Source organism: Sceloporus occidentalis, unplaced genomic scaffold (genome assembly GCF_023333645.1).
Source record: "Sceloporus occidentalis isolate IW3139 unplaced genomic scaffold, rSceOcc1.0.p SCAF_38, whole genome shotgun sequence".
Taxonomy (NCBI): Eukaryota; Metazoa; Chordata; class Lepidosauria; order Squamata; family Phrynosomatidae; genus Sceloporus; species Sceloporus occidentalis.
The window spans coordinates 5,879,488-5,906,310 of record NW_028317018.1 but is presented as its reverse complement, the minus strand read 5'-3'; the positions used below and the strand labels follow the sequence as shown (position 1 = coordinate 5,906,310).

Genomic DNA, 26,823 nt, shown 5'->3' with positions numbered 1-26,823 from the left:
AATAAATAAAAATATATAAAGTGTTACAATAGGTCAATTTAAATAACATCAATATCTAGTTCTATCCAAATGCCATATTTAGACTGGCTAAAGGAACAATTTAGTCACCAAAATTGCAGTTTATTTAAGGAAACACTTCACGTTATATGCACTTTGATGCATATGATAGCCGAGTGTCCCCTTTAAATTAGGGTTTTTCTCCCCTTTGCAAATTCGAAGGGGTTCATCAGAATCTAACCTTATAAATGTGCCTCTTTCCTCGCTCGCAAGATCATAGCCTTACAGCAGATGTGTTTGCCAAACATTTCTCCTGCTTTTGAAAAGAGCACACACCATATACTCACTTCACTGCCAGTCAGTTCTAGTGCTGACTCAAGCAAGAGTTTCGGGAAAGCTGATAAGCGTGCATGCATTCTTTACGGTAAAGGACATGTGAAAAACAAGCTCCTACAAGCAATCTGGACTATGTTTGTCTGGAAAGCTGTGGAGTATAGCAACACACCTTTCATTTGGGTTTATCGTTAACTAAACTTCAAGCTAAACAATGTAGCTGATGAACCAAGAGAGGAATACAACTATTGGGAAAATTTTATAAAAAATTCCCTTTTCAGTACATGACAATTGGATCAAAACAGGTCAGCATCTAAAAGACTCAAACAGTGTAAGGCTGACAAGTGATAAAGCCAGACAAAGGCAGAATTTTTATTACTCATGCTGTGGAAATCCCCATGCTAGAATAAAGTAACATCTGAAAGCACACTTGTGCAAACAGTTTTGCAAATCTCTACAAAATCCCCATATACGGCAAGTATATAGAATGCAAATAGTCAAATTAACAATTTCACCAATCCTACTGCCTATACAACTATTGGCTTATGGACAGACTGCTGATCGAGGATGCCCACAGTTTAAACACACAACATGAGTAATGTCTGGGTCTACCACCAGGTCAACCACGCTGTCTGAAAATATAGGTAATATGTCAACTTGGATGTCAACAAATGACTCATCTCAGGTAGCCTGATCAGTAAAATGACCTCAGTTTAGCTAAGACCAGAACGGGGGGCCTCCACTTGGCTCAGTGCTAAAGCCAGCTGTAAGGTTTTACCTATGCTTATGTGCATTCTCAGTATTTAAACATGCATGCATGAGCACCAAAAAAGCACTCCTGGCTGACCCGACAGATCTCAGGATGTCACAATTCAAGTTACCAAGTGTTTCACACCAAAACCCTGCTAAGATTGCAGAAAGCCAGATGTAGTAAACAAGATTGAGCCGCACCACCCCTTTAATATCCTCAAACAGTTCAGACATCAGAAAACCTTTAAAGAGAATATAACACAAATTTTAATGTGGCTTCATTAATAAAAACCGAAAAGAAAGAATAGAAAATAAAATGTTGGTGGTGCAAGTAAAACCACATATACGTTGCGTTTTCTTTTTTCCCTAGTGACTCGTTTTCCCTGAAAGACCTAAACATATCCGTATCATTTTAGAAACCATAACACATCTGAATGTATTTTTTTAGAATTTCACATACCTAGGTAGCTGTCATCGTATTGGGGACTAGCTGGGCGCGTTGCCAATTGGTTGTCATAGATAATGCTGTATTTTCTTGGATTGTATTTATTCACAATGTCTTCTACTGGGTCAGAAATTAGTTGACCTGAAAAATAAATATATTAATTATACTGTTACAGTGTCTTGCAGTTACACACTTCACTCTTTCTTCGTTCTGGAGAATGAAGAGTCGGTAACAAGTAAAGAGTTAGAAAAACCACAAAAGTTGTGTGTCTGTGTGTATGCATGCATGTATGTGTAAGAGTGCGTTGTAAGATTGTGTGTGTATATGTACATATGTAGGAGTAAATGTATGCTAGAGTGGCTGTGTGTGTATGTATATGTCAGGTGTAAGAGTGAGCGTGTGTGTGTGTTTGTATGTATGCACAAGTGGAGCGCTGTCCCTGACCATCATCAAACCCCCACATTATAATTCATTCACATCCCCACCATCATTATCCCCCAATTCTGTGTAGGATACAAAACATGTGTGTGAGCCCATAGCCTAGAAAGAACATTGCCAATGACTGATGCGCCAGACCGAAAGAGCATTATTGCAGTGTGCATGTGTTGTTTTTGCATGAATAGGTATTAAAATCGTTCACAAACATCAACTTGCAGTATAAATTGCATTATAAATACACACATTTTAATGTCATACACAAAGACTACTTAAAATACGGTATCAAACAATGGTATCTTTACAGATTTATTTTATTAATGTATTAAATTGCTTTAAAATGACATGCAGTGTAATTTACAGTACCTTGCCAGTAAAAACTGCCAGGACCTCCAAGAAGAACTCTTTCTGCCTATGGGAAAGTAAAACACGTTAAACATAGGGAAACAATGCATTCCATTTAATATAAGACAGCAAAATTATACAAAAAAGAAAAAAAAAACATTTAACATGAAGCCTAACACTGTTTAAGTACTGCCACTTAAATTCTTAGAACACACAGCCTCCTTGAAATCACACTTTTTTCCTGATTGATGCCTTTAGAGATCACCGGTGGCCTTGTTCAAAGAGCACATCGATTTTAATACTGAATGACATTTCTCACTGTAAATAATACAATTACATTAGAAAGTAAAGATTGCAATGTTACTTATGAGATGCCGCCAAACTGTGTCTTCTTTGGAGGACACTAGAGCAATTTTTAGAAAGGACTTGGAATTTTGACAAAGCATCTTGTGCTCTAATAGTTACTTTCTATTAACACAGCATGCTTGCAGTCATTCACAAATCCTATCATGATAAGTTTTAGGAATTAAATCAACTGACAGCATCTTAATTACTGATTTGAGTGAAAACTAACATTCCTTGCAGGAACAATGCTGGGTTTAGTGCTGAATCTGGGCCCAGTCTCCATATTACCTTTCCAGAGCTGTGTGTCCTTTAAATTCAGATCACAGTAATGCATATGCCAACATAGAGCAGAGGGAAGTTACGAGGGGTTGGACCTAGGGCAGTTCCCAACCTAAATATATCACTGGCATTAAACATCTTTAAATTTCAAAATTGTGTTTTTGTCATTTTAATTTATAGCTTAAATTCTAATATGTTAAAAACAATATTCTAAACAAAATACCTCCGTGAAGTCAATGCTAAATCCACCTTGACAAAATCCTTGTTCTTGCGCATCATTTTTTGCTACAAAAAAAGATATATTAGTTACAGAATTAATATTAAATCCAGTGACTTTCATAGCAAGAAAAACACGATTTGTGTGAGAATTAAGCTGATAGAACTACTTAAAGAAAAGGCAATGTTAGATACATACTACTGGATCTGCAGGGGGCATATTCCACTACCCTATCTCCGTCCTGTAAGAAGCATGTTCCGACAGGCTCTCTTTCTTGTTTTACTTCTGTCCTCCAGTGATAAAGTGGTGCACAAGCCTGTGAAAGCCAGAAATATATAACAATGTAAATAAATACTATTCTAGCACAGTAGTTTGTTTTAAGTCAAACACATACAATGTTAAAGTATTCATGCACCTATGACACTAAAATACTATTTATTTAAAAAAAAAACAAAAAAAAAAACAGTGTTTGAAATGAGAATGTGATACGCAGAACCGACTTCACATCTGAAATGTGTTACATTTAATAACCCTTATCATGTTACCCAATGCAACTGGAACAGATTAGCCATACCATCTATAAAATAAGGAGATTAAACAAACATCCACGGTATTTGGGCAGAGGAAGATTTACTCAAGGATTTGATATGTACTCGAGACTAGTTTAACTGTTACAAATCCTAGAAATCCCCACAATACCAGTAATAATGTCAAAACAGTAACTTCAGACTCAGAAAGTGTTAATTAAAAATGATGCACAAAAATGTTTAATCTATAAAAGGTTTTTGTAAAATAACATTTTAAACGTCAACGGACAGCAAATCAAAGCCCACAATGTTCATTATGTTAAAATATTTTGAAAGAAAAAAAACCCAAAACATACTTACTAATATTTTATTCTGCTTTGACCGTATGGATGCCCCAAACCACTGATGCGACTTGAACTCTATAGGATCATCTTGGCTATAATATCGGTTTCCTAAGATAAAAGTAAAACAGTCTTTTTTTTGGCAATAATTGGCTGCGCATGTTAAACAATTATATACATAATCACACACACACACTAAAACTATACAAATTCCCTTTAATCCTTTATTATATTGTTCTGTCCCAATACATACTTTCCATGTGTGCCCCCCCTAAAATGGACAAAAACACTTTGAAGTTCAAATGTCTGCTATGAAGTGGCCCTTTTTTTCAGGACCTCTGAATGTTAGGTATCCTAAAACATAATAAATAATAATAGTAACAATAAAGTGCAACTGCGTGCCTCAGCACTGACTTGGGCCCAACATCTGGCTCGTTCTAGATTGCAGACGATCTAGGTTAGTGTTTAGGTTTGTATCAGCTTGTACAACACCACCTACCTACCCTACTTAGGCTATGGAGCTCCTAACTAGTTACACTGGGTGTTCTTTGCTGTTGGGCTAGCATAACAAGATTGGCCTAAGTTAGGCCAATCACGTAAACAGTTTGGTCTGTAACTTAAAACTTTCCCAAAATGATTGACCTGTCCCATGTCCATACCATGAGAATGTGGTAACACAAGACAGAATGATATGTATACATGTATGTATTTATATCGATTCCTCCATACATACCCAACCATGTAGGAAATGAGAAATACAGAAACCAAAGTTTAAACCACACACAGACCCTAAAAGTGTCTCTCTTTGGCCATTTAACATCTTGGGTGGTATGAATAAATGACTGTTAATAAAAGATATGATCAATCCTGAATTCAGCATGTAATCTATTTGTGTCCCTGCTGTTTCAAGGATATTGTAAAAGTGATGCATGTATTTGCTAGTGTATTATAGAGGAACTATACAGAACATATAAAGACTTACCAGTTGAGTCAAAAACAATGGGCTGGCACTTCAAATTTTTCCAGTCACATTTAAGTACTTCTCCGCCTTCATTAATGCCAGGCTGGCTGGTGTTTGCTTTTGGAGCCCCGATCAGCAAGAATGACCTATGCATAAAGGATAGAATACGTAAACTAAGAAAATAATACCACTAGCAAAGCGGAAAATGCTTAAAACGGAGACTAATACAAGGTCATTAACAGAGGGTAAGAGGTTTAGATGTATGGAAGTTTTACCTTAGTAAGAGGATGGTCGATAAGTAGGACAGTCCCCAGCACACGTGGATACAGTGAGGGTATTTAAACATGCGTGGTATGGGCATATGGACATCCTAAATCTAAGTCAAGACTTAGATTTAGTCAAGACTTAGGACTGATTCAAGTTTTCTAGTCCGAAAACCATTCGGACTAGATGGGCTGAATTGTTCTTATCTATTGTCATATCCTATGTTTATATATTTCTAACAGAAGGTTCAAACAAATTGTAGTGATTTACAAAAGGTCTCAAATGTAAGTCTTTTCACAAGTGACACAGAAGTACACAATGCGGTAGATATTACTATTGGAAGAAGCAAAATGACTAATGATTTATTTAAATCAGAAGAATAGAGAATGTGGCTGTGCAGTTTAATGTTGATAAATGTAAAATAATGCACTTAGGACATAGGAATCCAAAGGCCAAACACAGTATAAAGGGTGTTGTGCTGTTGACAACTAAAAAAGGGATTTGGGAATAATTACTTCAGAAGACTTAATGGGGTGGTTTAATGCTCCAGACTGCCTCGACAAAGAAGAATGCATAATACAATATCTTCTTTATTATACATTTTATACATTATTATACATTTTTTAAATAACGTTCGTGGTATATCTCCATGTGCATTTTACAAACGGGACACAACATAAAACATTATATCAATGCAATGGCTGGAGTGTACTTTAACACCTTCGTGACCAGACTGTTTTTCAAATTTTGTACGTTTCGTGAAAATGGCTATTTTACAATTTCTGTGGTGTTTGGTTTTGTCTGTAATTTTCTTCTCTCTCGTTTAGTGTACCAATGCAAATTTTATATTTTTTTCAGGACAAGAAGGGCTTTCTTTAGACACCATCATTTTGATCATATCATATTAAAAAATAATAAAATATGACTTATTTGAACCCCCTTTACTCATCTACAAATGCTAAATTGATTTCTAGCAGAAGGGGTACATGGTGTTTGGGCTTCTATTTTTATATATATATATAATATTTTCTTGAAACTAGGTGGCGACATCACAGGAGTCTATTTTTTTATACTTTATTACATTCTTAGTTATCATTAAACTATTTTTATTGGTTTTTTTTTATTTTTATATTTTGTATTATAAAGATTATAAGATAGGACCAAGGACCAAATAAGCATAGAGCTTTGGAGAGCTGAAAAAATAGATGGGCAGGGTGGTTCTTAGGTGTTGTCAAATTCTATGTTCCTACATTTCTAAGAAGTTATCTTTTATTTACTGTATATATTGCCAACAATTTACACAGTGCTTCTTATAGTACATACATTCAAAGGGTATGATACAACTAAAATGGATGGACTAAAACAAATTGTTACATTAGGTAAAGAGGGCTCCTCATGCAAGGTTACAATGAAAATGTTGCTTACAGGCACCATTCTGGAAATGCAGTACTTTTGAGTGTGTATATATATATATATAAATATATAATAAAACAAGAAAATCCTTTCTCACCAAGCATCGATGCAGTAAATACCAGTTTGACTGCTTAGTAAAGATATCACCTACAAAAACAGGTCCAAGCAGCATTCTGCCACAGGCCACATATTTCACTAATTCATCAAAACCAAAGCAGACATCAAGACATGTTATATCATGCAATAAATGTCCACAGGCCAAGACAGCACATTTCTGATCACTTTTAGTATAAAGAATATCTGACACTCAATAAAGTCTTATTATTCCTTTTTTTTTTATAAAACATTCATGCGTTCAGATGAGTAGTCATTTGCATCATGTGTGAGATATATAAATACATATACATGCATACAAATATAGACATGATTTCCATTAACTTTTCTATTGCTAACTGGAAACTTATATCTCATAGATCAGGGGTGTCCAAGTTTTTTCTGCAGTGGGCCACTTCATCAGAATTGTATACGTGCGCGGGCCGCACTCATTTTTCACTGTGACAAAAAATATGGCCTTTAATAAAATATGCAGATTAAAATAAAGTAAAATGACCCAAAACCTTTACTCTTCCTCTCACTGATTTCTGGGCCTTGAAAGTTTTGCGACTACAAATTCAGGATTCCCTAGATTTATTCTAGGGATGAACTAAAATGAAAAATTCTGGACCAAAACATTCAGGGTTCACTTAGCCAAAATCGAAAATGACCCCCACCTTTAAAAATAATAATAAAAACTCACATGTTTAATAAAAGTAGGTAACACACAATTGGACAAAATTAGCAATATGACTTGGCATGATAGGAGTGTGATTGCTAACAGCAATCACACTCCTATCATACCCAGGCAACCAGTAAATGCTGGTACCTAGGCATGATGGGACTGTGCTCGCTGTGATTGCTGTTAGCAATCACACTCCTATCATGCCAAGTCAGCCAGTACATGCTGGTACAGGGTGGCTGTAAGTGATGTGCAGACCCCATACTGCTGGCAGCATCACTACACGTGGGGGGCAGCTAGCTAGGTTTCAGCATGTACTGGCTGACTTGGCATGATAGGAGTGTGATTGCTAACAGTAGTCACAGTCCCATCATGCCTAGGTTCCAGCACTTACACATCCATCCAGTAAATGCTGGAACCTAGGCATGATGGGACTGTGATTGCTGTTAGCAATCACACTCCTATCATGCCAAGTCAGCCAATACACGCTGGTACAGGGTGGCTGTAAGTGATGTGCAGACCCCATACTGCTGGCAGCATCAATACACAAGGGGGGCAGCTAGCCAGGTTTCAGCATGTACTGGCTGACTTGGCATGATAGGAGTGTGATTGCTAACAGCAATCACAGTCCCATCATGCCTAGGTTCCAGCACACATCCATGCTATCACACACACAGACACTCATTTATTCATATAATCATTCATTCACAGATTCATTCCCTCAATCACACACACTCATTCTAACACCCTCCCCACCCCCTTACCTGCACTGCAGCTCCTCGATGCCGCTCACAGACTTCAGCAGGGGGCGCGGCCTCCCTCTGCCTTCTCTGCTAAAGCACAGAGGAAGTAGGATGTCACGTGAACTCCGCTTCCTCTGTGCAGTCCAGAAGACCCTCCCACAAGTAAGTAGCAGGGCTTGAGGTGCGGCTCGCGTAAGATCAGTTGCCCTGGCTGCCGATCTTACGCGGGCCGCACCTCGAGGTCTCGCGGGCCGCATGTTAGACGCCCCTGTCATAGATGGTAAAACATCCTGGTATTTTTCCATTTTTGTATGCTCACATTGTGTCTTAACTTGACACAATCTGCATTGCTACTAACTGATTTTAATGCCCAATGTCCATGTTCTTCCAACAACAAATGTATCTCCTCTATAAAGCAAAAAACATACCAGCTCTAAAAAAGAGTTGTAAGTCTTAAGCCTAAAGTTACACTGAATAATTGTATAGCATCAATGCATTCATGTCCCATTGGAGGTAGCGATGATTAGCTTAATAACTAACACGTAAACTTTAATGTTACAAAGCCAGACATACTTAAACTATAGAATTGACACTGATGTCACATAGGACAGAAGTGGACACAGAGTTAGAACATCTGCTGGGGTAAAGATGGAGTCTCACAGCAGCATCAGATTTCAAGGGGAAAAAGAATTCCAACTTTAAAGAAATATTTGCATAAATTAGGCAGAACTATTTCACCAATATCTTCTATAGACTCCTAAATAAAATTAAATTAATTTAGACACCACCACACCATGGCTTCAGGGGACTGTCATTGCTTGACTGTTATTGATTACAAAAGTATCATTTCTTGCTTCAAGGACAGACATTTTCAATTGTGACAGAAAAACGCTTTATTAACACAGACATCCATAAAATAATAAACCAACAGAAAGTCTATCACTGCCATTTTTACCTTTTAGTACCGAGAGCCCTTTTTGTAGATTATTCTGATTTACAGTATGTTAATAACAAAGCTGGACAGCAACAGTGTGCAATGGCTGCATCACTAGTGCTTGTTGGGTGACGCTTGGGCCAAGGCCAATGGCAATAAGACTGAGCCATATATTTCAAACACTATAATGGCAGCTTATCTACAATATACGCTAATAGCAGAATTTGGGGCGGCTCACTTGCACAGCCTACTCCTCTCAATGGTGCCAATAACTGTGACAGAACAGTTTCCCATATATATATTTGTGGTTTGGTTTTTCCCCACACAGCACAGGGAAAAATATGACCAATATGTTGCAGTCCGGTGTTTTATAACCATAACAATATTTTGTGTTTTTGTTTGACTTTATCAATGGCATTTAATAATATAAACTTGTACAGACTCTCCAAAAGTGATAGATTTGGAGAGAATGAGTATATTTTTTGTGTATTGAGGCAGTTTATTAAACTCGTTTCACTAACCTCTCACATCAAACACTTGCAGGCCGTGTGCTTTTTCCTTACAGAACAGAAGGATTGCTTAATTTAGTGATGGGGTTTGCTTGAGCATCAGGGCAAATTCTGAAATGTGGCCTTATCGCCATAACAATAAGTGGACCATTTCATTGGTTTGCATAGTGATAGGAACACTTTTTAAACTTTTAGACATAACCCCCAAATGTGGCCACCTTTTTAAGCTGTTTATGTCCTATGAAAAAGCATTACAAAACAGCCATGTTTTAAGGTCTTCATGGTCCATTTTAGAATAGAATTATATATAACCATGGTACTTGTTTAGGAAATCAAACCTACAAAAAAAAAACCTGTTTTGATCTCAATACAATACATACATTATTAATGACATTGTCTTGTTCTAATTTATGCTTTGCATGTAAATATTGTTTTATATATATATATATATATATATATATATATATACATACACATACATATATAGAGAGAGAGAGAGAGAACACAAAAAAGCTTTGCCATAATTGTTAAAATACAGCTTTATGCCACTCCTCAGTATTTTGCATTTTAAAGAAAATATTTTAAAAGTGAGCACAAAAAAATAACCGAAAAATCCCATGAATCACAGGCTGGAAGGCCTTAGACAATAATAGTTTAAATAAACAAGCGACCCACACACACACACACAAAAAAGCTAATTAAATCAGAACATGTTTACAGAACATAGCAGAACCTAGAGGGACTTACGTAGAAGTATCAGGCGTGAAAAAGTCTACAGCAAAACCGAAGTAACTTCCTTCGCTACCCGACTGAACAAAGGGGTTATCCACATCCAGATTGAAACAAGAAGTCAAACCCAAACCCGTAAATAGTAGCCCCAGAACAACGGCGGCGGCCATAGCGTTATTAACGTGAAATAGCCCTCGGTTCTCCGCTGGTGATGCTTATGTTTGGCCGTGTCTCCTATTCCGTGTGACCCATATGTCAGGACTTGCTTTTCGTTTGCTGTAGCGGGTGTTGGAAATGACTGGAAAGTGGTGTCGGGCTGAAGAATGTTAGTGCTTGTAACTAATGTGCTGATCCCATAGAATGATGAGGGCAGTAAACTTCCGCATGACTCACAGAGGGGCGGAAGACGGGAGACGGGATTCGGAGCCTCAGCTATGTGAGCAAAGCCTGATGTGTCGGAATGGGAGGCGGAGAATGTCAGCTCACACTGGATGCCAGTCCTTTTACAGTATTCTTTCTCGGTCTTACCCTTTTCCCTTGCAGTTACTTAATATGCAGTCCATAAGAGATTGAGGAGGTCTGATAGCAAAATGACATGAACATAAAGAGTAGAAAATCCTATACATAGCAGAGAGATTTAGGTAAATATGAATTGAACGTGGTTTGGATTTATTTCGGTTTGTCAATGTATTTAATACATAAAGTGTAGCTTTTTATGGTATGTAATTAATACCTTAATATACTATATAATGTATACACTTGCATGCCAGAGACGTCATGTGAGAAGAGATATACCAAAATCCTCTTTGATAGGTGTGTTTCAGCGTATTTTATTTTTTCCTGGAATATGGAATTTTATATGGAATTATACAGTTTGTATTCTACAGGGTCTGGGAGCATCGGTGAATATTGCAAGCATTGTGGATCACTGGTTTTTCTAAAAATGTGGTTTTAAATCCATTGCTTCACTATTTATTATGAAGGGCCATCACAAGCAAGCAGAGACATATGCCTTAGGCCTCACCCAGGGTTGTGCCTCCAGCCACCTCCTCCACTATTACCATCCTTACTGCGGAGTTTCAGGATATGACATCATATCCCAACACTCTATGACTTAAAGGCACAGATTTAAAGCATTTTATGGAGGCTAGAGCCAGCACAGCATCCATAACTTATGAGCTTGTTGACCCTGGACTCCCCCACCTTAGTTGTTCTAGGTGTCACTGCCAGCAGGTTTCACCAGTGAGAATGGTTGAGCTGGCCTTGCGTAATTCACAATGGAGAAATCATACTGATTTAACTATAGCGTTTCCTAAAACAGAAACTCACTGGGGCAGGGCTTTCATAATGTATAGGAGCTGAAACACATCTCTTCTGTGAACTCTGCCTTTAGTGAATAGTCTCCCATACCAACTACTAGTCAATATACACTACGTATACACTACGCTAAAATTATTTTAGAAACAAAAATAGGATGCAGCTATGGTATAACAGCTGCATAAAATACTTGAGACTACGAGTGGTGCCGAATTGCAGATAAAACAGAAACATTAAAGATAAACTCAACTCCTGCTGCTTTTGCCTGTGTGGTATACTCAATGCCAATCAGCTCCTGCAAGGATTCCTGGGAGGATCTGATTAACCCACCCGTGTACTTGTGCAGAAGGTTTTCCCACTGATTTCAATAAGAGGGCTTTCCTGCTACTAATTGGCTGCTTCAAGCATGAAGAACATGGAGATGTAGAGCTGCAGCTTCTTACAGTAAGTCCCTTTAACAGACTGAAGAATACAATGTACTTTAATATGTACCGTATTGGCTCAGATATAGGCCGCCCCCGTATATAGGCCGCACCCTAAAAGTTTGGTGCTTTTTTAAAGAAAGTTTTTTTTAATAGACATGCTGCCACTCTGTCCCCCCCCCCGAGATATGCTGCCACTCTGCCCCCCGACTTACCAGAGCAGACTCCCGGGTGTCTTGCGGCACCGGAAGTTGAATACGCGTATTGCGTAGATGTCCCCCGCCAGCCCCGCAAGACACCCGGGAGTCTGCTCTGGTAAGTCTTGGGGGCAGAGGTAAAACGCATCGTGCGGACGTTCACTGTGCGTAAACAACCCCCGTTGCTCCCCCCGTGGGAATTCCCGGCAAGGGAGATTGTTAAAGCACATTGTGCAGACGTGCCGGCAGCGGAGGCTGTTTACGCACATCGCCGCTGCACGTCTGCACGATGCGCTTAGACAACCTCCAGTGCCGGCACTCCTCCCGTGGAAAGTGCCAGCAGGGGAGGCTGTCTCAGCATATCAGAGAGTAGGATGCAGGTCCCCTGCACCGCTGCGGGGGATCTGTATCCTAACCCTGCTGCCTGCCCGGCGCCCGTAACTGCATGCGTCGGGCGCTAGACCCCGAATATAGGCCGCACCCCCACTTTAAAGACTTAAAGTGGGGGGAAAAAGTGCGGCCTATATTCGAGCTAATACGGTATTCTTCATTGGTGTTGCTACCAGGGCTGTAACAATCATGGTTGCAGGGGTCGCAACTGCAGCCAGGCCTGACATTCTGGGCAACTCTCAGCTGATTCATCATGCAAGAAATGACATCACATCCACTTTCTGCATGCTGGATCAGTCTGCACAGAACAAGAGAGACAAACCACTACTGCAGGGAAGTGGTGTAGGCAGGGACACAGACAGGCTGTTTGGTGGCAAAGATGGTACAGACAAGCTGTGGGTACTGACCAGTTGTTTGGGACAAACATGTAGCAGACAAACTGGGGGCACAGACAATCTGGGGACAAAGATGGCACAGACAATCTATGGACAAAGATGGTAATTATAAGCTGTTGGGGTAAATATGGCACCCACAAACTGTAAGGGGGCAAAGCTGGCCCTGTGGGACATGTTACTTGGTGAAGTTGAGTGGCCTCAGGCAATTTTTGCACCGTGGCCCTATGGTTTCTAGTTACGTCTTTCCTTTGTTAGCTGTAATTTGTTTATGTGAACAACACAAAGATTAAAGTCTGCAACTAAAAATGAAAATGTTCCACAGAGCTTGTGTTCAGCATAGCTTGTGATCTCTCAATTGGTGGAGAACTACAGTATTTGCTTGATTGTAAGACTACACTGATTATAAGACCACTCCCCAAAATTTGAATATTAATTTAGAAGAAAAAGCCGGAATTTAAGACTACACTATAGGAAAAAAGTTATTAGTAAATATGAATTCACATGCAAACTATTTTTCATATTTAATAAAAACATCTGCCCCCAGAGTTGCCTTATACCCCCCTATATGCCACTCTGCCCCCCTGATATGCCTTATACCCCTATATGCCACTCTGCCCCCAGATATGCCTTATACCCCTTATATGTCACTCTGCCCCCCAGATATGCCTTATACCCCTTATATGCCAATCTGCCCACTGATATGCTTTATACCCCTATATGCCACTCTGCCCCCAGATATGCCTTATACCACCTATTTGCCACTCTGCCTCCCTGATATGCCTTATACCCCCTAACTGCCACTCCACCCCCCAGATATGCCTTATAGCCCCCTATTTGCCAATCTGCCCCCCCTGATATGCCTTATACTCCCTATATGCCCCTCCCCGACTTACCGATGCACCCCTAGACTTGTCCCATTACTCCCTGGTGTCAAGTAGGGGCAGCTGATGGACATCTGTGCGATGCGTGTAGACAACCTCTGCTGCTACCCGGGACTTCTGCCGGGGCTTCTACGACTGAGCACCGGAAGGTCACGTCATGCTGGTGCTCCATCACAGAAGGCCCGGTGGAAGTGTCGGGTAGCAGCGGAGGTTGTCTACACGCATCGTGCAGACATTCACCGGCTGTCAGAGAGGATGATAGATTTCCCTGCAGTGTTGCGAGGGATCCTCCTCTGTGGCAGCAGGTGAACGCAACCTCCGCTGCTGCCAGCACTTCCGCTGGGGCTTCTATGGCGGAGCGTCGGAAAGTCATGTCACGCCGTGCTCCCTCATAGAAGCCCCGGCAGAAGTGGCAGCAGCAGCGGAGGTTGTCTTCGCGCATCGTGCAAATGTCCACCGGGTGCCAGAGAGGAGGATCCAGGTTTCCTGCAGCGCCGCGGGGGATCTGGATCTTAGTCTTGTAGTCAGACCTCCATTTGCTCTGGAAAAAAACATGTCTTATAATCGAGCAAATACAATACATTATGTTAATGTTTCTGTGCTGCTTATGACTATGTGTATGTTTTCCTCTTGTTCTTAAGTTCTCTGTGTAGTACAGGGTATATGGTTTCTCAAAAAACATTCCCTTTAAATCACAGTCTACAGGCCATTTTGTAAGAAGAAACCAAAGGTGTGCCTTTCAGGGGCTGTAAAGTTACACCTCTTAGTGAAAATAATAATTCCTCTTTACCCTTTTGTAGGGTAACTTGCAGCAGGAATCAAAATTTCACAGTTTTGGAAATGCCACAGTGGGTCCAAGTCCAGGGAAAATGAACACCTTTTGATAGACTTACTGGCCTTCGCCACCACTCCCCAACAGTTCTGGCCCTGTCACTCCCTGGAAAAATGCCAGTAAAGCCCTGGGGTTCCATGTGGTTCGCAATGGAGATTCAAACCTTCCGCTATTCTTCTGGCTGGCGAGAGTGGAAATGTTTTGCAGTCTCCAAGCACTGTCAGCAAGGGGACTGAAGAACCTGCTCATCATGCAGGCCTTCTGGCTGGAGTTGGGCGAGGAAGAAGATGGGTGTCTGTCTGCTGTGATTCATTAACAGACTTGGCATAAGTAAATTTGGGAATTGGATCTCTACATTTGGGCTTAAAAAAATAAATGGTGCTCACTGAAAGGGTTACTCCTACCAAATTATTTTATTACTAGTATCAGATTAAAAATACATCGTTCTTAACATCCATGTGACAGCAACAGCAGGGTTTTCTGTCTTTCCAACTGTAGGACAGATGCCAGATCTAAAATAAAGCCAGCCCCCCCCACATAATATGTAGCCACCCCTGCTCATATCTTCCCTGTGTTTTCCTGTCCTCTTTCAGTTAGTCATTGTAGCTGTATAGTGGCATCTCAGGGGTGAACGATTGCTTTGATTCCTTCCCTTGCTGACTTCTAAAGATGTGTTGTGTTCAGAGACAATGCACCGCTGGGAGCCGCTGTCAGACAGCAGCGACCTCTTTGGCAGAACTGCATACTTTGGACCTAGGCTGGTCACACTATCAGCCAGGTGGGGCCACTGTAGGGCGGCAGTACTTTGGTTACCTAGCAACACTGTCATATTTCTATTGAAAGAGCTGTTTTGTAGGGGTATGTTGGATTTTTTCTTCATATGTAGCTCTGTTACAAGGTTCGTAGGTCCTGTCTAGCCTCTGAGAGTGTGTCGTGGGTAGGATTTACCCTGACTCTGCGTATATTGTCAAGCACGGTATTCAACTAGTTAAAGCTTAGGGTTTTACTTACTTTATTTTACATGATGTCTGAGACCAAACAACCTTCAACTAGAAATGTTGAGCAAAAAAGGAGGCTGTGAAAACTAAACATTTGGCATTCTCTTTTTTATCAAGGAAAATGAACACCATATTGAAACCGGGCAGTCTCGACACCCTGTTGGAGGACTACACATTAGACTAATGGATATTGATTATTATTAAAGAGGTTTATTTTATTATTATTATCTACAACGCCAATCTATCAGTTAACTATTTATTACAAAAAAGAGTGATAGAATTACCAATGCAGCAAAGTGGTTATGGTACCTACTTCATGTTATTATTGGTTCCAAAACCAGGTGGTCATTACATCCTATTCTAGATTCATGAAACAGGAACATTTCAAGAAGTCAGTTTCACAGGGCACTGGCTGATTCTTCTGGACTTGAAGGACAGCTGTCTCCGTGTCCCCTATAGCGGTGGATTACAGGAAGTTCCTAAGATTTGCAATATACGGAACCTCAACAGCATGACGTGCCAATTTCCAGTTCAGGGCCTTCACAACAAGGGTCTTTACAAAGTTAGTAGTGGTTATAGTAGCCTGATTGCGCCAACAAGAAGAAACAAATGTTTCTTTCCAGGGACAAGGTACTAAAAATTTGTCAAGAAATTCAAAGTTCAGACAGCTCTGAAAATATTGGACCGTGTATGCAATGAGAAGTTTTAGTCTGTTAACAACCACTATTCCAGCAATTGCTTGTGCCAGGGTTCATTTCAGACTTTTGCAGCAGGCAATATTACAAGCCTGGAACAGAGACCAGGGTACCAGAAGTCAGAAAGGGCAATAGTGGCACAATTTTCAAAACCTGTTGAGCAGGAAACCGACAATCACCATAGATGTCTCCCTATTGGGTTCGGAAAATCATCTAAATGGAGCCCAGGTTTCTGGCGCTTAGACAAATCAAGACTGTCTGATGTCTTCAAATTTTGAAGACGTGAAAGCATTATGATTTGCATTTCTATCGTTTGCACCTTGGAATCTTCAGGATTACATTCAGATAAATCCTGACAAAATGAAGTAGGTGCAACATCTCCTAGACTACAGCACCTGGCTTTTCAGATCCTTCCCAGGACAGAATATTACACAAAAGCAAGCAGACTTTCTATTACCCATGAAACTGACACCCTTCTCTGCAGTTTTACTTAATATTCCCAGCTACTTCCTTGCCTTTAGTCATACCCTGACACACAGCAATACCGTATACTTGGACCTGACTCAGGACAACACCTCAACTGTTTTCTCTATGGGTGATGTTCCTACTGCTGAGCACTGGATATGATGTAATTTTCTTGTACTCCTCCTATTAAGGAAGCACAGCACAATATGAAAGCTGTGGCAATGTCCTCCATAGTGGTTTATGGGACAGTTGGGGAGATCAGAGATCTCCTTGTAACCAGTGACCTGACCAACAGCACACCAAGCAGACTGATCTCTAACAGGGTGATCACTGGCGTAACTGCAGGGTGTCGCAGCGGTCACAGCTGCGACCGGCCCTGTGTCTATAGGGGGCCCAGTGCGATCTCTGCCACCCCTTCTTCCTGTCTCCTCGTACAGTTTAAAATTGTTTAGAAAGGGTCCTTCCGACCTGGACTTCACCGATCCAGGTCATAAGGGCCCTGTCTGGACTATTTTGAACTGGCACGGGGAAACAGAAACATCTCAGGGTCATGTGACCCGTCGGTGAAACCGAGGCTGCCTGTACACTGTGTAGTCAGAGAGAATACTGCAGGAGCGTTGAGAGGTAAGCGGGGGCGGGAGTCGGGATATATGTAAATATGTTTGTATGTATATATACACACACACTCACTGGCCATTTTAATAGGTACACCAGTTCAAATGCTTGGTAACAAAAATAGCTAATCAGCCAATCACATGGCAGTAACTCAATGCATTTAGGCATGTACACATGGTCAAGCCAACTTGCTGAAGTTCAAACCGAGCATCAGAATGGGGAAGAAAGGGGATTTAAGTGACTTTAAACATGGCATGGTTGTTGGTGCCACACGGGCTGGTCTGAGTATTTCAGAAACTGCTGATCTACTTGGATTTTCACGCACAACCATTTCTAGGTTTTACAGAGAATAATCCAAAAAAGAGAAAACATCCAGTAAGCGGCAGTTGTGTGGAGGAAAATGCCTTGATGTTGTCAGAGGTCAGATGAGAATGGGCAGACTGGTTTGAGATGACAGAAAGGCAACAGTAACTCAAATAACCACTTGTTACAACCAAGGTATGCAGAATACCGTCTCTGAACGCACAACATGCCACAAAGAACGAAGACAGTTCTGAAGGCAAAAGGGGTCCAACCCGTTACTAGCAAGGTGTACCTAATAAATTTAAATATGTTGTATGTTGGAAGGGGGGCAAGGGGCAAAGAAGGCACAGACCAGTTGTGTGGGGGCAATGATGGCACAGACCAACTGTTGAAGCTGATGGGGAAACACCAGGGCCCCTTGGTTTTTAGTTACACCCCTGAGGGTGATCTTCCACTGGTTTGGTGGCAAAGCAGTGTCTGCCGAGACAAGCCCCCTCCCCCCCCAAACCTGTCAGCCTAGGCTAGATGATGGAAGGGTAACTAATTGAGCCCCTGTCTATAAAGCCAGGGCCCCAGGCAGCTGCCTCTTTTGCCCTGGGCCGTGGCTTCATAGACAGGGGCTCAATTAGTTACCCATTGTTAATAGTATGCAATGACACACTTTATCCACTAGATGCTCCTGTAGCATAAGAAACATCTCTCCTTCCCATAGACTCATTCATAACTGTAAATAACATGATTTTACCATACACTTCTTGTATACTTTTTTTTATTGTTTGAAAAATGTGTGAAGTCTGCCAGTCGTGTAATTTGATACACTATTTCCTGGAACCAAATACATCAACTTCTATTTTGATTCAGTTCAGTTTTTTTGTGGTACAACATGGCTGATTTCAAATATCACCTTAGGAGGAGAAAAGTTTGCACAACTCCTACACAGACAAGTCTGTCTGCAACCTTGGGAGTCAGAACAAGAAAGCAAATATATTTACTGGTAAGCATTTTCTGAAATGAGTACATAAATAGAACATAACTATTAGTCTGGTGGCCTACTGGCCACATGTGGGCTTCAGGATCCCTCTATGGGACCCAGTCTGTATGAAAAAATCCATGTCCTACATAGGTAGTAGACTTGTGCAATCATATTCCCTATTTTTCGGCCAATCTGTGCACTCGTATGAATCTCCGAAGACTAGAAGTGTCCTACAATGAAACAAATGAAAACATGAAACCTCAAAATATTAGTTATCCTTTTGTTTGTCCATTTGGGTGCCATTACAATCCACAGCAGAGAAGTGAGAAGAGACTGTGTGTAAGAGGGTTCAGCATAAATGATTCTGAGATAGAAGTAGCTAATACAATCCTTGCATGAAGTGAAGGCAATAGTCATGTGTTATGGCCAGAGTCTGCCCTTTGCCCTACTGCTGCTGCTACTGCAGCAGCTCTATGACCTTCCTTACTCTGAGGCATCAATTCATAAAAATCCTTCCAATTTTTGTGCCTCCCATTGCCCTATTGTTGCTGCTGTCGCTCTTATCACCTTTCTTACTGTGAGGGATCTTTTTTAAATAAAAAAAAAAGTGTAAATTCAGTCCCATGTGCTGGATGGGAGTAGTGCCTTTGGTACTGGTGGTTCTGCAATGCTAAAATTATGCTGCTTGAAGTAAATCTTCAGTAAGTAAATGTTAGTGCAGAAGGTAGCTTAGACCTCAACTACAGAAAATAATGCACCAAATTTCATTTTGAAATTAATAAGCCATCAGAACTTTGTTGTCCAAAAAAAGAATGCTCCATATACAATAAAAGATCCATTTGGGTGCCATTACAATCCACAGCAGAGAAGTGAGAAAAGACTGTGTGTAAGAGGGTTCAGCATAAATGATTCTGAGATAGAAGTAGCTAATACAATCCTTGCATGAAGTGAAGGCAATAGTCATGTGTTATGGCCAGAGTCTGCCCTTTGCCCTACTGCTGCTGCAGCAGCTCTATGACCTTCCTTACTCTGAGGCATCAATTCATAAAAATCCTTTCAATTTTTGTGCCTTCCCATTGCCCTATTGTTGCTGCTGTCGCTCTTATCACCTTTCTTACTGTGAGGGATCTTTTTTAAATTAAAAAAAAAAAAAGTGTAAATTCAGTCCCATGTGCTGGATGGGAGTAGTGCCTTTGGTGCTGGTGGTTCTGCAATGCTAAAATTATGCTGCTTGAAGTAAATCTTCAGTAAGTAAATGTTAGTGCAGAAGGTAGCTTAAACCTCAACTACAGAAAATAATGCACCAAATTTCATTTTGAAATTAATAAGCCATCAGAACTTTGTTGTCCAAAAAAAAGAATGCTCCATATACAATAAAAGATAACCTGAATTGATTTTGCTCAGTGTTAATAAATAGTTTAATGCTGGCCAGCATTGGTGTTGGATGACTATAGCAAGTTTAGTAATTCTTATTTGACACTTGCAAAAACATATATAATCTATGCAGCCGTTGTACTGTATATGCACTATATGCACACATTCCATACAAAAAACACTGCAATTTCCCTAATAGTTGGTGCAGTGATAAAGCTGGGCTGTAGAGCAGTAGAGCATTCATAAGATGGATGGAGGAGGCTCAGTCAACCTGTGATGAATGGTTTGGAGACCAGGGGCTTTAGATTGTGGGGGAGGGGGACAACCCAGCTATGAAAAGAGGAGTGACAGCTTTTGAACATGAGATGAATGGGACTGAGAAACACGAGTGTGAATTAGTATTATGGATAATGCAGGGGACCTTAGACTGTTTTTGTAATGACTGTAGAGGAAATGCATTTGAATGGTTGGAATGAGGGCGAGTATGGCCTGAGTAAAAGGAAATCAATGGAGTGAAAATGACCAAGGACTGAGAGACAGAAACAAATGATATTTGAACATAAAGGCAAGTTAGGAGTAGAAGATGAGAAAAAAATATGAAGCAACACAAATCAGAAGATATAAGCACTGATAAAATGGAAAATATAGTTTTTTGTTCCCCTTTGTTTTAGCACTATTCATTCTCTCTGGTGTTTCAGTACACTGCACTACTGCAAAATCCAGCAAGGGGGGGTGACTGAACTCCAAGTCAATTCACATTCAGCCTTTATTAACCCCTTCGAGACAAAGGCTGATTTTACTTTTTGTACCCTTTGTGACAATGGCCTTTTTAACATTTCTGCGCTGCTTGTGTTTAGCTGTAATTTTCTTCTTTCCCGTTTACTGAACCCACGCACATTAGATATTGTTTTTTTCAGGACAAGAAGGGCTTTCTTTAGATGACATTGTTTTGATTGTATCATATTATTTACTATTAAAAAAATTATAAAATATGGTGAAAAATTTAGAAAAAAATGACTGTTTCTAACTTTTAGTTGAAAAATCTTTTACTCATCTATAAAAGGTAATGAAAAAACCTGCTAAATAGATTCTACTATTTGTCCTGAGTTTAGAAATACCCAATGTTTTTATGTTTTTTTGCTTTTTTCTACCCATTATGGGGCAATAAGTACAGGTAGCGTTTTGCTATTTCAAAGCCATTTTTTCCAAATCTGGTAATTCTTCCCCCCATGTGCCATTTCGGGTATCTTTGAACCCGGCCAATGCAATTTACCCCATCAAGTCATATATTTTTGAAAACTAGACAGCCCAGGGTATTCCAAATGCTAGTATTTTAACTCTTTCCATGCACCATATCTACCACCAGTCTTTGTCAAACTTTATGGTAGTCATTTTTTTGCATTTGTTTTGTCATACACATTTTACTTCAGGTATGAATTAAAATGTTCTAGTTTATGTCACTATCACAAAACACCCCAATATGTGTTCAGCAACATCTCCTGAGCGCAGCGATACCCCACATGAATGATTTTGCCTGGCTGTTTGGGGGCAAAAGGGCCACATTTGGGGCATGCGCATTTTTCAATGTTGAACTTTGGCATTTGGGGATCCACTGCCCATGCCCTATTTGGTACATCTTTGAGCCGGGCCATTTCAGTGTGCCCAATAAACCCATATATTTTTGAAAACTAGACACCCCAGGGTATTTCAAATGCTAGTATTTTAACTCTTTCCATGCACCATATCTACCACCAGTCTTTGTCAAACTTTGTGGTAGTCATTTTTTGCATTTGGTTTTCCACACACATTTTAATTCAGGTATGAATTAAAATGTTCTCGTATATGTCACTATCACAAAACACCCCAATATGTGTTCAGCAACATCTCCTGAGTACAGCGATACCTCACATGAATGATTTTGCCTGGCTGTTTTGGGGCAAAAGGGCCACATTTGGGGCATGCGCTTTTTTCAATGTTGAACTTTGGCATTTGGGATCCACTGCCCATGCCCTATTTGGTACATCTTTGAGCCGGGCCATTTCAGTGTGCCCAACAAAACCATATATTTTTCAAAACTAGACACCACAGGGTATTTTAAATGCTGGTATTTTAACTCTTTGCATGCACATATTTTACCACCAGCATTTTTTCAAAGTTTGCAGTAATATTTTTGTGTGTGTATTTTTCCCCCACACACCTACTTTATGTATGAATTTACAGCTCCTGGTATATGCCGCTGTCACACGACACCCCATAATGTGTTCAGCAACATCTCCTGAGTGCAGTGATACCCCACATGCATGGGTGTGTCATTTTTGGGGGGAACTAAAAGGCCACATTTGGTACGTGTGCATTTTTCTAATTGGAAATTAGATGTGTGGCCATCCTCCCCCCCGTGTTAATTGGGACGTTGTTGAACCTGGCCCATTCAATTTACCCCATCAAATCATACATTTTTTAAAAGTAGACACCCCACGGGCATTTAATATGCCAGTATTTTAACTCTTTCCATGCGAGAATTGTTTTAAGCTAATATGCTAATTTTAGGACTTGCTCACAAAAATATATTTTTTATATATATATATTTTTTATTTTTTTTTAAAAAAAATTTAACATTTTTTTTCAACTTGGAGGTTCCCCTGATAGTGACATCAGTGGGAAATGATTTTTACATTTTACTGTTTTTTTACTATTTTTTTCTAATTATTATTAATTTTATTTTATTTTTTAATTTATTTTTACTAATCACACTGTGATTAGAAAGCTGGGCTCCATTGACTTGCATGGTGAATGCAGTACCTGTATTCAACCTGCAAGTGGAGCCAAAGTTCTCTAGATGGTCTGGACTATCTAGCGAACTTTTAAAATTTGTGGTTCCTGTTACAGGACGGCGGCCATCTTCCTTGATGGCGAAGATTGCCGGCAGCTGCGGCTGTGACCGCTCTCCGGAGCGGTCACAGCCCATCAAAAGGTTAGTGTTTGGTGTCGCTGGATGCCTCCTGATCGAGGCATTCCAGCGACACCATTTAAGTTTAGGAGGCGATCGTCGATCGCCTCCTAAACGCTTTTAAAACGGGCGTCCGCCGCCATACAAAGTATGGCGGATGTTGACGCCCCGTGGAGGGGCCAGAGATGGCCCCTTCGTGCCGATCGCGGCGTTGCTGAATGCCTCGAGGTCGAGGCATTCAGCAACGCTTTTTGGGTGCAGAAAGCGATAGTAGATCGCTTTCTGCACCCGTTTAAAGACGTGCCGGTCCTGGCACGTCAATTGTCGTAAAGCACATGCTTTTCCGTGCCGTGCCAGGACCGGCAATTGTCATTAAGGGGTTAATACAAAATGACCCTCTTTTAGAGTATTTTGCTATTGAAACAGGGTCATGCTCAAATACGACTGTTGACAGTTATATGAATTTTATGCATTTATTGTTATTTATAAATTAATAGTTATCATTGGAATTGTTTAATGTGCAAGATCTGTCTATTATTGGGATAGTTGTGCAAAATCTATTGTACCATAATGAAACCATTTAATTTTCTTTTTTATGCAAGTTATATTATTGCAGCAATACATGAGATAATATACAGACCATAGCTACAACATAGCATAGAGTGGTTAAATTACCCTAAATAAAAAGTATTTAAAAATAAGGGACATATTTCTATGATCCAGATTTCATAAAGATACATCAGCAAAACAATAAAGCAATAGATTTTTGACAATCTGGCAATATGTTTCCTCTCACATTATCAGATTTTTGACAATCTGGTAATGTGAGAGGAGTCATATACCCATATATATAGTTAAATGTTTAATTAGACATTTCCTAACTAGTGTTGCTTTTGATTACATAAAGTGGGGAATCATAGCCTCAAAAGTCAGGCCATCAAAAAATGGTTTCAAAATTAACACCTAACATGTCTTGTAATTGTAATTACTATGTATTGTACATGAGTAGTTTAACAGAGCACCCCATTCATCATATAACACTGTCTAAGGTTATACCACATTATCATCATTTTAACAAATGTTGACTTCCCCTGTATTAAATAACCCCTTCTCTTCAATATATTTCCCTTAATAGTGTTCCATTATTCAGCAATTGTTAATTTATCATTTATCAATTATATGTCCCCGCCTCAAATCATTTCAATAGGTTCCATAATTACACCCTCATTTTTACTCATGCTCTCTCATGTGATTACACTTCTACATATAACACCATAAAGTATTTTTTCCTGCAAAGCAGCCTCACCCACACAACACTCATCACTTTCACACACAAACACCTCACCCACACAGCACTCATTCTGGTGCTGTTGTAGGGTGTAGTTTTGGACAGTGCTTCAGTGAATGTTAATGATGTAACCTGGTCTGGGAATATGTTTTATGTGGACCAAACTAAATACAATTATGCTGCATTATCAGCATTACAGAATGAATACTAATTCAGTAAATATCTCTACATTCTTCTGCTGCCTGCCTGTGACAAGCAAATTCTGTTACCCCCTCTTAATCCTTCCCAGCTATTCAGCAATAGTACAGTGAGTGGTTTATTACATTCTCTCACTAATAGTGTCTGTGGCACAATGCCAGCAACCATCAACCCCCTCCTCCCTTTCAAATGTATTTTGGGGGATCCTTTCAGATTCCTGATTTTGCTTATGGGAAAAAATCCTCAGTGAATGGGTCCTTAGCGCTGCAGAGAAGGGACGAGACTGTAACCAAGAGAAGGAGAGGGAGGGAATGTTCCCTACAAGACAGAGGCCATTAAGTACATCAGCAGAAATTGTGTGATTAGAGTCATGTCATTGTCCACGTTATATCTACAGATTACCAAATAAAGCCAAAAGCAGCAGTACGTCTCTGCTGTATTATAAGATGAAGGGTGCTTTTTATCTTCCTAGGTCTTTAGCTGCACCTACATTCCTGTAGAAATACATAGGCCACTTTTTTTGTTTGTTTTTACAAATTTCATATGCACTCAAAGTGATTGGGAATAGATGATAAAGATGCATAAAAATGCACAAAACAGCATTTTTATATGACCTTGTATTATCATTTTATGCAGACACCCCATAGATTTTATATTTATTTCTATCATGTCTTTCTTCTCCTAACCAGTCAAGTCTTTGAATATGCAAAGCATAACTTATGGAAACATTACATATGCATTTTTGTGTTCATTTATGAAAATATGAGGATGCACGCCAACCTAACAAAATTGAGAATCCAAGAGCCTATAGGCACATATCTAATCTTCCCCAAGAAATACTAACAAGTATTAACCTTGAAGAATAGAGAACCTTTAGCCCTTTATGTTCTTGGCCCTGAACCACAAACACTGGAAAATTGCTGTTATCAAGTGAAATAGAAATACATCTCTACATTTTCTATACTCTCATTATCAGTGGAGCAAGGAGTGTATGTCTCAGCTAAGTCAACTGCAAGAACATGGGATTGCAAATAATTGCTTGCATTTATTCTTTAACATTTATCTCATAAACTGGATAAGACTCCAGCCATCAGCCATGCACTTCATAGCTAAGTGCCCACTTTAAATGTGTGTGGTGTGTGTGATGCATAAATCCTTCACCCAAACAAGTCACTAAGGAGTTTAACCCCTTCGAGACAAAGGCTGATTTTACTTTTTGTACCCTTTGTGACAATGGCCTTTTTAACATTTCTGCGCTGCTTGTGTTTAGCTGTAATTTTCTTCTTTCCCGTTTACTGAACCCACACACATTAGATATTGTTTTTTTCAGGACAAGAAGGGCTTTCTTTAGATGACATTGTTTTGATTGTATCATATTATTTACTATTAAAAAAATTATAAAATATGGTGAAAAATTTAGAAAAAAATGACTGTTTCTAACTTTTAGTTGAAAAATCTTTTACTCATCTATAAAAGGTAATGAAAAAACCTGCTAAATAGATTCTACTATTTGTCCTGAGTTTAGAAATACCCAATGTTTTTATGTTTTTTTGCTTTTTTCTACCCATTATGGGGCAATAAGTACAGGTAGCGTTTTGCTATTTCAAAGCCATTTTTTCCAAATCTGGTAATTCTTCCCCCCATGTGCCATTTCGGGTATCTTTGAACCCGGCCAATGCAATTTACCCCATCAAGTCATATATTTTTGAAAACTAGACAGCCCAGGGTATTCCAAATGCTAGTATTTTAACTCTTTCCATGCACCATATCTACCACCAGTCTTTGTCAAACTTTATGGTAGTCATTTTTTTGCATTTGTTTTGTCATACACATTTTACTTCAGGTATGAATTAAAATGTTCTAGTTTATGTCACTATCACAAAACACCCCAATATGTGTTCAGCAACATCTCCTGAGCGCAGCGATACCCCACATGAATGATTTTGCCTGGCTGTTTGGGGGCAAAAGGGCCACATTTGGGGCATGCGCATTTTTCAATGTTGAACTTTGGCATTTGGGGATCCACTGCCCATGCCCTATTTGGTACATCTTTGAGCCGGGCCATTTCAGTGTGCCCAATAAACCCATATATTTTTGAAAACTAGACACCCCAGGGTATTTCAAATGCTAGTATTTTAACTCTTTCCATGCACCATATCTACCACCAGTCTTTGTCAAACTTTGTGGTAGT

The 26,823-nt window shown here is 39.8% G+C and overlaps 1 protein-coding gene across 1 annotated transcript in view; it reads right to left on the bottom strand.

The window, feature by feature from the left end:
- Positions 1–10,512, bottom strand: part of LOC149290670 (integrin alpha-V-like) — a 47,758-nt gene extending 37,246 nt beyond the window's left edge. Inside the window, exons 1-7 of the mRNA XM_089488456.1 lie at positions 10,361–10,512; positions 4,997–5,121; positions 4,034–4,125; positions 3,345–3,462; positions 3,153–3,214; positions 2,327–2,372; positions 1,541–1,666 (exon numbers count right to left, since the gene is read on the bottom strand). Of these exons, the coding sequence (XP_089344582.1) occupies positions 1,541–1,666; positions 2,327–2,372; positions 3,153–3,214; positions 3,345–3,462; positions 4,034–4,125; positions 4,997–5,121; positions 10,361–10,512 (721 nt within the window). The remainder of the gene's footprint in view (positions 1–1,540; positions 1,667–2,326; positions 2,373–3,152; positions 3,215–3,344; positions 3,463–4,033; positions 4,126–4,996; positions 5,122–10,360) is intronic.
- Positions 10,513–26,823: the final 16,311 nt, after the last annotated feature.